Below are 15,456 nucleotides of genomic sequence, written 5' to 3'. Positions count from 1 at the left end.
TAAATTTAAATCGTATAGGTACATAAGTAAAGTGTTTATTTATATTTACAGTCATATGTGTATTACGTGTATTATTATATTTTTATATGCTTCATTTAATTAAACGAAATTATTGTACCCTTTTCAAAATTTATTTTCCAACCAGTACTCTGCCACATAGTTAATGCCTGGAAGAGATCGTTGTTTTAGCGAATATACCGCCTGTTGCATTAATGCCACTTTAAATATTAATCCTTAGGTTTAATGTTTCATTAAGTATTGGTGCAATAAAACATAAATAAATAAAAACTTTTTCAATGACAGTAAAACAATATTTGTCCAAAAGTGAAACTTTGGCGTACGCCAGTATTTTACATCTGTATTTTTAAGCTTTGTATAGTATAAGTAATATCAACAAACCTATCGGTATAGTTGGGAACATGTCCAATTGACCAGCTTTCTCCATAACATAGTATGTTACATCCCCCATTAGTTCCGTACTGCCATAAAAGTTTGCAAGTTTGTAGTCGTTCTGATCGCCAAAGTATTGGAAGAACTGTGAAGCGAGCTCCTTGCTCAGAGTTTCTCCTGAGCACACCCAGAGCTTGAGATGCTGTAGGGGTCTTTCAGAGAGGTTCAGAGACAAGTACATGAGAATCGAACGAAGAAGTGTTGGTACGAGAACTAGACGTTGAATCTGAAATACACATAAAAATTTTAATGTTTAGTTGACGAAGTTTGAAATGCACAATAAAATATATTACTATTAGTGAATATCACATCAAAATCTGATCTGTGGTTTTGGAGTTTATTGCGAACATACAGACAGATGTGATACGGTATAATTGTAATAAATATAAACTACAATAATATTAATTATTTACCTGATACTCAGCAAAAACTCGCACCAGCTTCTGGGGATCTCTGGTCGTCTCCCGTGACAGTATCAGCAGTGATCGTCCGTGCAACAGCGGTCCCCATATCTCGCACACGGAATCCACAAACGTCAAGGCCGTCTTCCAAACGCAAACCGATTCAGTGTCTGCATACGGAAATGTTCGGAACTGCCACCAGAGGCGGTTGCAGATTGCCGAATAGGGCAGTCGAACTCCTATAAACAAATTAATTACGTATTTAGTATTAATGGAACTTAAGAATTGAACTGCTGTTGACAGATAGAGAGGACTATGCTCCAATAACTGACGATATATTGTCTTTTAAATTATGGTTTAGAGGGAAAAGGTGACCCAATTATTATCAACGGAATAATAGTAAGCACAAAATTAAAGTAGTATGTTTGGACTTAATATCTTTAATAGTTACCCATGCGGCTTCATACGGGTAAAATAAGGGTATACATACAACTCTTAGATCAGAAAATAAACAATACAGGAAAGTTGTTTTTCCAGCTGGAAAAGTTGAGTTTCGGCTATAATAGTAGAGAACTATAATATGCATGTATTATATATTTTTATGTCTCTTTATAGTAAGGTAAAGAGATATAAAGTAACGAAGAGGGTTTTGAACATATTTCTCCATGCTGTTCCAATGCGGGGTGGTGGAATGCACATGTGGCAGAATTTCGATGAAATTAGACTCATGTAGGTTTCTTTCCCCGTCGCGCAGGATATGAATTATAAACACGAATTAAGCATATATATATAGTGGTGCTTGCCTGGATTTGAACCCGCAGTTATCGGTTCATGCTCGCGTTCTAACCACTGGGCCATCTCAGCTCGCTAGAATAACTCTGTTTATTGATGGAAACTCGTATGGAAATTGGTTACCTAGTTTGAAATACCTAAGCGAAAAGACAGACGAAAGCTAAATTTGTTTTATATGTAGAGATTCATATTTCATATTTATAATTGGTAATTAAATGACTTCAATTTGACTTGGATCATATGATATTTCTATTCCATAAAATTTTTGCAGTAAATTGGTTACATATTACTTGGTGGTCGGGCTTTGTACAAGTCCGTCTGGGAAGGTACCACCCACTCATCAGTTATTCTACTGCAAAACAACAGTACTCAGTATTATTGTGTTCAGGTTTGGAGGGTGAGTGAGCCAGTGTAACAACAGGCACAAGGGACATGACATCTTAGTTCCCAAGGTTGGTGGCGCATTTATGATTTAAGGAATAGTTAATATTTCTTAAAGCGTCATTGTCTATGCGTGATGGTGACCACATATTATCAGGTGGCCCATATTCTCGTCCGCCAAATTATACCATAAAAAAAATATTTACTCTGACTTGTGTGTGCAATCATATTACCAATAAATTAAATCTATCAAAGTTAGTTATTAAGTTATTTACTTGCCTCTATTTACTTACATTAAAACTAATTTTATCATTAAATATTTAATAGAATCTTGATTCCATTATTTTATTATCTACTCGCAATTATATATGGAATCAATTGTGTACAAAATGAAGGTCTATTTGCAATATCCATTAAAGAATAAAATTTTATAACAATCAATCTAAAGAAATTAATGTAAGAATTGTATGAAACAATTATAATAACATGGCCTTAAATGTATATGTTACCGTAAGATTACAAAATTCGTAAACTAAAGTAACAGCCTGTAAATTTCCCACTGCTGGTCTAAGGCCTCCTCTTCCATTAAGGAGAGGGTTTGGAACATATTCCACCACGCTGTTCCAATGCGGGTTGGTGGAATGCACATGTGGCAGAATTTCGATGAAATTAGAGACACGTAGGTTTCCTTACGATGTTTTCCTTCACGGCCGAGCACGAGATGAATTGTAAACACAAATTAAGCACACATATATAGTGGTGCTTGTCTGGGTTTGAACCCGAAATCATCGGTTAAGATGCACGCGTTCTAACCACTGGGCCATCTCAGCTCAACAAAATTACAAAGATTAACGTAAGATTACAAAATTTCAATTATATTTGACAGTTCGCAATATTCGAATTTTGTAATCTTACGGTGACATACAAATGCGGATCTTTTTAAAATTGTATTATTTTATGTTTATTGAGTGAACAGTCATCAACAGTAATTGAAATCATTCATTATAGTAAATTAAGAATTAAGTTTATACTTTATTAATATGTCTACTTAAAATAAAACAGTCGTAAGTTTTTTATTTAATATTTTAAAACGATTTTGCTTTTATGTATATCTATACATATTATAATAACTGAAGTGTCTGTTTGTAGTATTAAAAGAAACGTTTTTTACTAAATACATATGTATTTATACACGATACAAAAATAACATTTTTACATTTTTTGTCTATCTGTTTGTTTGGACTTATTTCTGGAACGGTTGGATCGATTTTGTTGAGACTTTAACTGGCAGATAGATGATGTAATTAGGAGTAACTTAGTCTTTCATTTGAGATTCTATATAAGATTTTAGTTTAACTCAAACGCGCACGAAATCATATATTAAGAAGAAGAAAGCATATATTTCGTGATATAAAATAGGCTTTTTCATGAGCTAGTCTGAACTGTAATGAAGGACATAGGTTTTTTTTATGGCTAACAACCTCGTCAGGTTATCAAGCCCTAAAATGCAAACAAAATCGCGAGCTACAACTAGTTTTATAATTATAATCCCTTTTATAAATCAGTTGGCTGGCTACGTTAAGTCGTCGTTAAAATAAAGATTAAGTATTTTCTAAATGTCAGCAAGCAGATTAAGGATAATATATGGTTTGCCATTCACAAACAACGATGTTTAAAATATCAGATAATTTTGTCTTTTGTTATTATAGCAGAGCACGATTCGAAATATAATAAGCTATATTGATTATAATGGTTATAAATTCTCCTTGGGCTTTGCGCAAGCTGGTCTTGGTAGTTACACTGAGTACCTACTCTGTGTGCTAAATCCCTTTGCCTAAAAGGGATATAACATCTTAGTTCCCAAGATTTGTGGCGCATTAGCGATGTAGAAATGGTTAATATTTCCCACAGATCCATTGTCTATGGGTGTTCACTTACGATCAGATGGCCCATTTCCTCGCCCTTTATCATAAAAAATGTGAATTATTATTATATTCTATTTTTATTCTGGCAACATAAACATTGACAGATACTCATATTGGCGGGAAAATTGATTTAAATTAACTACGAATGTAAATCGGCGAGTAAGAAAACCAACATCGTTATATTATAAATATTTTTTAATAATTTTATTTATTACAAAATTTTTAATTGTCAAACAATATCATAATTAAATAACAAAAAGCTGTCTTATTTTTTATATTAATTTTTCAAAATGAACTATATTTTTTATTTTCAATCAGAATCAAACTATAGGTACTATTTAAGTACGTACTATTAACATTTTGATTCGTTATTTTATAAGGTTAAATTAAACATAAAAGCTTTATAACAGCTCGTAATGTAATTTTTCCGAGAAGAAGCTAGCAGGAAACTCAGTTTACCTCTTTTATATGAATTAATGTTGATGAACATTATATGTTGTTATAGTTTTTGTAATGGTATCAAAAAATATAATCTGATTTATATTTTTCCGTCCTCAAATTTACAATACAATACTTATGGCCGAATTATAACGAATGATCGGATACTAGTACTTTTATAAATTCTTGTCTACGGTTTAATTAGTCACCACTTTCCATTAGCTAGTCCAGTACTTGCCTTCTTATTATAAACAAATGCTTACATTTGCCATACAAATAACAATTATGTGGGTAACTTGTTAGCGCCTATCGTGGCAGAGATTTGATTTTGTTGATGTATTGTTAGCATATGTATTTTAATATGATCATATTTAATTGTTGTCATGTATTTAAAATATTATAAGCATAAATAATTCGATTTAAATAGTTGTTATAATTTACATTGATTTTCAACATCCGGTTTTGACTAAACTAATTTGTTTTTTAAAATAAATCAAAACCGGATGTTGCTACAGTCGGAGGAAACATTTATAGACCTAGAAATTGTCATTCTTACTTTAATTATTGTCAAATTGGAAGAATCGAGGAAAATAATCAATCTTGTATCAGTTTTGATTGTGAACCGGGAGAAATAAAGTATTGCTTGTGATGAGAATTTTTGTTTTATTGCAACAGTATAATATTGTATAATAATATGAAGAAATCGGAATATCACAAACGCTCCATGCCAGGAAATTTAATCTCTGATAATTATAGATTTATTTTATATGGATCAGGTCAACTGGTAAGAGGACTACCCACTTAGACATTGGCCCACCTACATTGGGAACTAAGATGTTATGTCCTTTGTGCCTGTTTGTTTATATAATATATGAGACAAAATAAACCCGCTAGGTTTCTTTCGTCGGTTCTTCTCAGGTCAGGGTATTTTCTTTTCCGAACCGGTGGTACTGTTTCAATTGACCATCAATAAGAAAGTGTAACACTCCTATATTGAATAAAGTTATTTGAGTTTGAGTTTGCAGTTCCACGAGCTCACTCACCCTTCAACAACACAACGGTACTTCGTATTGTTGTTTTGTGGTGGATTTTTCGACGAGTTGCTGGGTATTTACTATTTACCTAGAGTTGCATAAAGTTACCATCAAGTTATTGTTTTCATACTTTTAATAAGTAACTGTACTTTAGTTTGTCACTAATCACGATTAATTATCCACACACTATTAACCCAGCCGGCTTCGCACTGGTGCAATACTGATACTAAATATACTACAAAATTTGTTTATTTACATGTCCTTTTAGTATATACAAGAACCTTTTCGAATCACTCTATCTATTAAAAAGCCGCATCAAAATCCGTTACGTCATTTTAAAGATCTAATGATACATAGGGACAGATAGAAGTAAGCGACTTTGTTTTATACTAATGACCTACAATAGCCATGATGAATTTCGCTAAAGGCCGCCCTGTTCCTTACGTATTACCTATTTATATCTGTATTTTATGTAAATATATAAGAGTACCGTTAGTTTTACCGTTATATGTACATACAGGTAAAATTCTTTTCCACAAGTTTAATTGCATGTGGAAATATCCAAGGAGGAATCGAGCAGCGTTTATTGTAATTGCTTTTTTTGCGCTCGATCGATGACGAGGCTTCATTGAAATTGTATTTTTTTACAGCATTGTTATAATGTATTATGATAATTTTTATTTTCCTATTATTGACACGGAAACAATGTTTTGATATGTTTCTTAGTGACAATACTGAACATTTCACTATCCTTTCAATATACCTCCTGCATTTTATGTGACCTTGATTTTTAGGGTTCAAATCCCCTTTGAAATTACCAGTCAAGACTATACAAGCCTTAAAAAGACCGACACGAAATATAGATATATCTAATATCTCTTTGTCGTCTATTGTATTTATGTAAAATGATGTATTTTTTTATAAAAAAAAAAAAATTAAAAAAAGACTTGAGCACCCTCGAAATAATTTCCTGTCCTGTCATATACGTGTGGTAGACTCTCAATTATCTCATGCAGGTTTCCTCACGATGATTTTTTCTGAGCACGAGATTTATCTAATTATTCTCTCATAAATATCAATATATTAAGTACATGACAATTAAAAGATATTTATTAGTTTTGAGTCCGCGATATTCGTTTCAAATGCACGCGTTCTAACCTCTCGCCGAGGATCACGGCATCTTGTAATTGATGTGTAAGATTAATTAATAGTTTATAATAACAACCAGTAATTTGCAGTAATTATTGACAAACTATTATTTATCATAATACTTACTTACATGAAAAGATCCTTCAATTATATTTTATCGATAGAACGAATAAGTTTAAGTGTCAATTTTAATTTTAATTTAACGTGGTCTTGGTAACCTAAATATTGGAGAATAGCTTTTCTCTATTTCAGTAGGTTTAAAAGACTTTTGAATTTGAATGCCTAGCCCAGTTGATTTGGTATATTCAAGAACCAATAAAACAATTAAACCTTCATTAATTTTACCCTTTTATTATCTATTTCCTAACCTCTTATCAAAACTATTTACTTTGTAAACACTCTTTTGTGATGTTAGAAATCTTTATTTAGATTTGTCCTGTCAAAAATGAACAGTATTCTTACCTTTTGGTATTCCAGTACTTCCAGATGTGTAGAGAACAATAGCGATGGAGTCTGCATCAGTTTGCACCAATATTTCATCTTCATTTGGTCTGTCAGCTGGTAACGCACTAGCTTCTAGCGACAACTCCTCAAAAGAGACCGCTGGCACTCCGCTACCAGCAAACATTGAGGGATTGGCTGGAAAAATGTTTGCAATATATTCCAAAATCTAAATATATATAACTCAAAGGTGACTGGCATTGTGATCTATTAACGCACAGCCCAAAACACGAGACGGATCGGCCTGAAAATTGGCATGCAGTTGATTGACTTGAAATTAAAGATTGGAGCTACTATGGTCCCTAATTTTATCCCCGAAAATATATATCTATGTATATATAAGATACTTCATGAAAGTACTAAGGCTTTTTTTGCCTTAAACATGACAACCAATACTCTAAAACACGAGCGAAGCCCCAAGCGACTACTAGTGTATTTATAGCTATAGCTACATATATTCATCTCATAGCTTTTGTTGATCAACAGATTTTTCTCAACTAAAATCGAACGGTGTGAAAGTTTACCTGTATCGTCATAAATAATAAGAGATGGTTCGGCGTCTTTTAAGATGTGTGATATCCTTCCTTGAGGGAAGCTTGGTTCCATCGGCACATATGAGGCTCCTGCCTTCCAAATCGCAAGGAGAGCTATGACGGTACTGAAAGCAACATTTAATCATTACTTATGTGATAAAGCAGGTGAGCGTGTGTTATCAGAAGATTATTGTAATATTTTAATGTTAATTATGGTATACTTAAGACACTTTGGATGTAAGGCTTGGTTGATCTTGGTCATGGCAATTATTGCGCTCAAGTGTCTGCCCAATATATGGTGTTTTATTAGTACTTTTGATCTATTTGCTTTGATTCTAACGGGACTGGAGCAACTTTACGTGTTTTCCGATTTAAAAAAAAATCCATCCCACTCGGATGAGTTGATTAACTTGTGCATCGTAACAGTAACCATGAATATATTATATATTTTTTTGTACTTTTGATCTATTTGCTTTGATTCTAAGATGATTGGAGGGACCACATTCATGACCAACTTTACGTGTTTTCCGATTAAAAAATAAATTCCAGCCCACTCGGATGTGCATCGTAACACACAGTAACCATGAATATAAAAAGAAAAAAAATCAATATATTGTTTAACTATTTCAAGCTTAATGCAATTAAGATCATTTTGTACAGTCAAAGTAAGAAAACCTTCGTCAATTTTCAAATTCATTCCTTTATCAAATCTTAAACTCTTAGTACCTTTCGAATCTAAACATCAAATCATTGCGACCCAATATGTCATTCTCGATCGGTAAAGCAGATTATCGCTCATAGTGAGCACATGAAAATAGATCTTAAGGTGACAAACCTTTTCTTACCCCCTCTGTATATTTCGATAACTTATCGTGTACATCATGTCATGTTTATTATTTGGTATGTAGAAAATTAACACACATTAATTTTGTCTGATACATTTTTAAAACACCTAGAAATAGTATTCGTAATTATGTAAATAGTAGTCGAAATTTTTCATTTCCGTAATCGTCTACGTTTATTTTGATCAAAATATTCTGCCTATCATACTTAAATTATACTAAAATGAATTATATTTTGGGATATTACATATTGTAAACGATATTAGAATTATTATAATTTTGTTACAATTAATTTAATTAATTGAAGATTAAAGAGTGTTGGAGGGATGTTATTTAGACGATCAATGATTGTGGGAACAAATCAAATCAAATATCCATAAGGTTTCTCCATTGAGTCATAACATATCCAGTTTTATAATATTATGCATTTTAACACTATCTATATGCACTTTCAATAGATCGGTGGCGCTTAAATTTGTTTTTCTAAGTCTTTAAAATCAATGTATCGATTATATATTACACACATTTTCAAGATTTATTATATCCGTAGAGATTTATCTGCGATACAAGAAACATAGATAAAGTATGTATTTGAATATTAATTTTTGATTTATTAATACTCAAAAAATGATTTATTTCCAGTCTTTTACTATTAGCGTTACATTTGAGGCCCTCAAAATATTACTGTTATTCTTAAATTAGTTTCATCGATTATTTACATGTTTCAACATGTAAGTAATCGATTTTTTTTTTAATTTACATGAAATGTCAATTTCGACCAAAAAATCAATAACAATTTTGTTTTTAACTACCCTATCTCCATAGTCGTGTCTCGTATATTTGGTGTATAGAACTATTCATAAAAGGAGGCGCGCTCATTTAATTTAATGTATTATAATCGTCGTGCTATGAGTGAGTGACAGGATGTCTTAGTGTGCGTGAGTCGACTAACAGTAGAGACAGCAAAAAAATCAATACAGAATATATTTTAGTAAACAATAATTCATTTAAAGTGAACCGGCACCCCTTCATAGGGAATCGATGTATAATTGTATTATTTTGATGAAGTTGAATATTATTGTTTTTTAAAATTTAATTTAAGATGAACGAAATATTAGGCTTCCTCAGCGATCCCGTACTCTTTCAAAAACTGTGCCAGTTATAAACTATAAATTGAATGTATTTACACGTGTTTCTTGTCATTAAAGTATTCAACAACTACTCACTTGTGTGTTGGCTGCATGCATACAGCGATCACGTAGTCTTGATCCCTGTTGGGTCCGGTGGGCCGCGCATGCGCAGCGATCGCACGCGCCATGGCATTCGTACGCCCTTCTAGCTCTGCGTAGCTCATGCGTACATTGCATGTCTCATCTACAAAAACATTGTAAATTAGTAGTGTTATAAAAAAAAACTTTATTTAAGTAGGCTTTTACAAGCAATTTTGAATCATTTAACAACTATATTTAGTGAAGCTACCACCAGTTCGGAAAGTAGATTCCACCGAGAAGAACCGGCACGAAACTCAGTTGTTACTCTTTTTCAACATTTAACATACAGTCATGTCAGTCATCTGACACAACTACAATTATATATGTATGTAATATATATCCTGTCTGGAATATTTATATTATTTATATAATTTTTTCTTTTTTTTCTTTTGAGTAAGAAAATTATTTTGAATAAATAAAAATTAATTATATATTTTTTGTTGCTTTTTCCGACATGTTTGGAAATTGTCATTCTATTTCAACTTAATCACACAAAAATCTTAATAAATCATATACCAAAACATTCCTTACGAATCCCTCCCATTAGTGAAAACCATATGGAAATCTCTTCAGTAGTTTTAACAAATAGACGGTCAGACATGTACGAAGTTCTTCCCACTATAATTCGTGCCTAAATGAGTTCTAAATATTTGCAAATGAAGTATAGTTATAATCACACACCGTAGTATATAAGGGCCGTCCTCTCCGTGGCGCCCATGTGCTCCAGGTGTTTGGTGAGCGGCGCCGCCGGCAGCGGGACCCGTTTGCCTGTCACCACTGACATCCGTGGTAGGGAACCCATTGTTTATCTGAAACAAACAGCTATTAAGAATAGATATCAAATAAAATATAAATCAATATCAAATTTTTTTTTTTAAATTAACATGGTTATTTTTATTACTAAAGTTATTAATATCGGGATATCATCTCTTTAAAATATTCCCGAATATTTAAATATAAAATACTTCAAATGGGTATCTAAAATATATTTAGCCTTTTAGGCTGGTAGACTGCAATAATAAATAATTGTACTAATTTCATAAGACAATGGTATCAGAGTTTTTGATACAAGAATCTCAAATAGTCCGGCAATTATAGCTTGACTGGATAATTGTAATTTGTGATTTAAGATTGAAGCTGTTATTGGCTTAAACGATTCCGCTCAACTCCCATGAACCGTGGCATAGCGTAGCGGGACAATAAATCTGTCATAATCTTCCTTGAGAAATTGGGTTATTAAATGCGAAGACCAATTTAAGCCGTGATGGCCCAGTGGTTAGAACGCGTGCATCTTAACCGATGATTGCGGGCTCAAACCCAGGCAAGCACCTATATATATGTGCTTAATTTGTGTTTATAATTCATCTCGTGCTCGGCGGTGAAGGAAAACATCGTGAGGAAACTGCATGTGTCTAATTTCACCGAAAATTCTACCACATGAGCATTCCACCAATCTGCATTGGAACAGCGTTGTGGAATATGTTCCAAACCCTCTCCTTAATGGAAGAGGAGGCCTTATCTCAGCAGCGGGAAATGTACAGGCTGTTACTTCACTTTACTTTTTTACTTTTATGCGAAGTTCAAGAGATAAGCGCATTCAAACAAACAAATAATTCAGTTTTTTATAGGTACAGTAAAACCTCGTTTAGTCGAACCACGCTAAGTTTCTTCAAATCTCCTTCCATAACTCGAAATATCAAAACTCTTTTAGTTGAAATAATCAGTGAGTCCATTCAAGACATTTTGGTACATATTTTCCCTAGATAACTTAAAAAAATAATTTTACCTCTTGTATCTCGAATAAAAATAAATTAGCGACTTTTATCAATGCCATACTTTTCTATTTAACTCGTCGAATCAAACTCCGCCTAAGTCGAAAACTCGAATTTTTTGGCGTCTCCCTAAAGAGGTTCTACTGTATTAGTATTTATTTGTTAACTTAGTAAGTATAACTTTAAAATCGAAATGTTTCGCTTGCAGGAAAAATGAATATAATTTGAATGGTATAGTTATAAAAAAACAAACAACGTATTTTTTTTTTCAATTTGATCATCAATTATGTGCAATAAAAACTTATTCGTATTTACCTAATTGTTTAAGTTTAGATTATACTTCAAACTTAAAAATATGCCAGATCGAGTTTATAAGGAAATTTTATTTAGTGCGATATTTTTAAAATTCGAATGTAACTTTTTTAAATATAACGCTCCTGTCGCTCCAGGCGCAAATGATATTTTTTATTAATGTTTTAATGTAATTAAATTATTCTTTTAAAATTACGTGAATATATGATTCGTCTACTTGGTTCTTGTGTAGATAAAATTTCAAAAATCATGTCTTATCTGTGCAATTTGAATAATTTTCACGCATCATTGGTTTACAAAAAATATCGTTCTCAGCGGTGAAGGAAATAATCGTTACGTAATCTGCATGTATTATATGAAATATTGTTACTTGGATAACCCATTTTGGAATAAACTTTAATAAATCTTATATTACATGGAGGTTGTATTAGGTAATAAATAATGATACAATTTTTAATGTTTGCACGATTAGAAGCAACTTTATTGCTGTGGTATAGTTACATTTATATCATATATTTAATTTTTTTTATAATAATAATATAATGGTAACTCAAGGGAATTATAATTAATTGTCATGTTTATATATCTTTACATCTTTTTCGATTTAAGAACATTAGATATTCGTATTGCTATTAAAATTGAATGATGATCACCGAATTAATATAAAGTAAGTATTTTTTTACTTATTCATCAGAAAAATTAAAAATTAAGAAATAAATAAAAATGTATTCTCTGTACTGCTGTATTTCTTAAAAATAAATTGTATTTAGAAAATATTGGTGCTGAATAGACGATGTCTTTGCCTATTAATGAGATATTGACAACTGACAATTTTATTTTAAACGACCGACATCTTTAATTTGTTCATTATATAATATCAACCGGGACCTACTGGTACTACAATAATGATTCTATTATTGCCACAGTCTATCATAAATTGTGTTTTTATTAAAATATTATGCATTATTAACCTTGAGGAAATATAAAGTGATACGTTGGTGTAAAGAAGAAAAAACTGGTCCTATGCGGTCATTTGTAGGTAACTTGAAAACCTGACTTCGTCGGGAATTTAGCAAAAAAAAATTGGCTAAGCGCAAAGTGAATCCGCAATGGGGTTCTGTATTATTAAATTATATTAACGAGATGAGATGAACAAGTATACAGATTTGTAAATAAATATAAAAAGTGAATTGTAATTCGGGGCAAACTGAATGATTGGAATTTCATAATTTATTAATAGATTTAGGCTCTGGTTACACACATTTAAAAAACTTAATAAGTACTGTTAACTTCCCACTGTTGGACTAAGGTATCTTCTCATTGTGAGTAGTTTTGGAAATTATTCAAACATCCTACTTCGGGCTGCACAGTCGTGTATGAGATGAAGAAACTAAAATTGGTTGCATTAAAACTGTTTGAGGCTCGTCTGACAGTCTTCCGATATAAAGGAACAATCTTATTTTTTATTTTATCTGAGTTTTAAAAACTCGTAAGTCTCTTAAATCTCCTGTCAAATTTTGGCAAACAATCATCAGTTGAGGATCTCTCATGGTACATGTATGTTTTTAAATATAAAAAAAGATAATCGATTCATTTTCACAATTTATAGACCAATTTTGGTTTTATAAATTATATATAAATTTTGAGGATATTTCGAAATAATCAAGAGTAAAAAAACTAGTAGATGTTCTTCATTTGATAAAGGTTTAAAAAAAAGAACATATAACAAAGGCAAACACGGTGAGACATCCCACACGGTGTGGGATCTTCGACATATTTGTGGCTTAAAGTAAAACTTTTAAAAACTAAATATAAAATCCTGCGGACTCGTAATTTTTTATTGTTCTATGTCTGTCGCATCACATATATGTATTATAACTTAAATGTCAACTCCAAATCAAAAGGTCATCTATTTTGAAGTTTGGTATTTATACCTAAATTACTACTATGAACTACAATTTTAAATTATGATAGGTACTCTCATGGGCGCCTTGCCCTGACAGAAAAAATATCGAAAGGAATTAAAAAAAATTGAAATATTAGCTTTTTGAGTTGAGTAGCTTGTTGAGTTTTTGAATTGAGTATCTGACTCAAGAAAATTGACTGAAAGCAATGTTCGTGACGATCACTTTAAAACAAAAATTGGGACATAACATAGGGATTAACGGAAGATGTTACTCATTATATATTCTATTACTAAACAACAATACTCAACATTATTGTGTTCCGATATAGAGTGAATAAGTGAGTCATTGTAAATACAGGGACAGGGGACTAACATCTTAATTTCCAAGGCAATTGGCGCGCTGATTAAAAGGGATTGGTATCATTAATTAAATGAATATATATTAAGTTACATAGTCGCAGTGTCAAAGTCTATCGTCGATGTTAACTTGCCTATAGATGAGACATTTTATAGTCTACCTAGTTATTTATAAGATGTGTTGAATTAGTGTTTCTAACTGTTATATTTATTTAATTTAATAAACAAACGCATCGAATAACGTGAACTCCAAAGTGTTAACCACAAATAGGTTATGAATGGAAGCGGTCGAAGGAGGTGTCATATCTATTAAGACTTTTGTTACACAATTGTTTTGGATATATATATTCAACGTATAAATATATTGGCAAAATAACCCAATGATCAAAACAAGTGAATCTTAATCAATGATTGTGTATGAAAAAGTGGTGAAATTGAGCTGTACTTTTTGAACAATTGTCTGATGGAATTGTTTCTTGAGTATCCTCTGATCTGCATTTAAGTAGAGAGTTAAGGGTTTGTTGGTAGTTAAGCCTCAAATTTTCAATCTTCTCCTCTCAAAGAGAAGGGAAAATTGGAGGAAGAAAGCAGAAAGTCCAAAATGGGCATAACCCAGGTCAAAATATGGCATTCGTCGCTCGCAGTTCAAATTATTTGTAAATATTTAAATCAATTGAAATTATTTTATTACTATTTTACAGAAACGATTATAATTAATTTAAAATATACACAATGAGCACTTAGCAATTCGGTTGGTGCAGAATGTAATGTCTATCGAGAAGATTCAATAAAAAACCACTTACACTTCTTCGCCAATTTTGTATGAAAATCAACGAATACAAAATCGACAATTTTCAATCGGATTAAATATTTATAAATTCAAATAAATTCCACTCGTCCTAAGCGAAATTTTCTCGTAAAAATTTTACAACACTTACTTGTAGACCAGAATCGTAGATAAGACTAGCAATAAATGGATTGAGCAATTATCTAGAATGTCTGACAATGGAACTTCAACGAAAGCCATACAAGACCCGCATATAAATACAACTGGTGTTACGAGCAAACTGCAGCTTGAATATTAAAAATAAGCAGCTTCATAAACCAGTTTTACTTGATGGCAGCGCATCAAAATAATATTCATAAGGCTTTATCAATTTCAATAGTATTTTAAAATTTACATTTTCATTTGAGACTCGATATATCGACATTAGCAACGAATATCGAGCTCAATTAAGTAAAAATAAAAAAACATGCTAAATATCCTGTTTTAAATACTTGTAGTAACTTCAATAATCAAGAAATTTCAGACAAACCGTTTCGCGCGCATAGCTGCGTCTATTAATAAACATGTCATAAAAATCCGTTTGTTAGATTTCGAGTTTATCGAGG

At 31.8% G+C, this 15,456-nt stretch overlaps 1 protein-coding gene across 1 annotated transcript in view; it reads right to left on the bottom strand.

The window, feature by feature from the left end:
• LOC124539665 (mycosubtilin synthase subunit C) overlaps positions 1-15,456 on the bottom strand; it is a 74,149-nt gene that overhangs the window by 8,922 nt on the left and 49,771 nt on the right. Inside the window, exons 2-7 of the mRNA XM_047116980.1 lie at positions 10,399-10,526; positions 9,673-9,820; positions 7,596-7,729; positions 7,033-7,209; positions 864-1,090; positions 400-676 (exon numbers count right to left, since the gene is read on the bottom strand). Coding sequence (XP_046972936.1) covers positions 400-676; positions 864-1,090; positions 7,033-7,209; positions 7,596-7,729; positions 9,673-9,820; positions 10,399-10,519 — 1,084 coding nt within the window. The 5' untranslated portion in view covers positions 10,520-10,526. The remainder of the gene's footprint in view (positions 1-399; positions 677-863; positions 1,091-7,032; positions 7,210-7,595; positions 7,730-9,672; positions 9,821-10,398; positions 10,527-15,456) is intronic.

The sequence above is a fragment of the Vanessa cardui genome, chromosome 23 (genome assembly GCF_905220365.1).
Source record: "Vanessa cardui chromosome 23, ilVanCard2.1, whole genome shotgun sequence".
Lineage (NCBI taxonomy): Eukaryota > Metazoa > Arthropoda > Insecta > Lepidoptera > Nymphalidae > Vanessa > Vanessa cardui.
The sequence above is the reverse complement of the archived record's forward strand: the minus strand, read 5'-3'. Positions and strand labels throughout refer to the sequence as shown.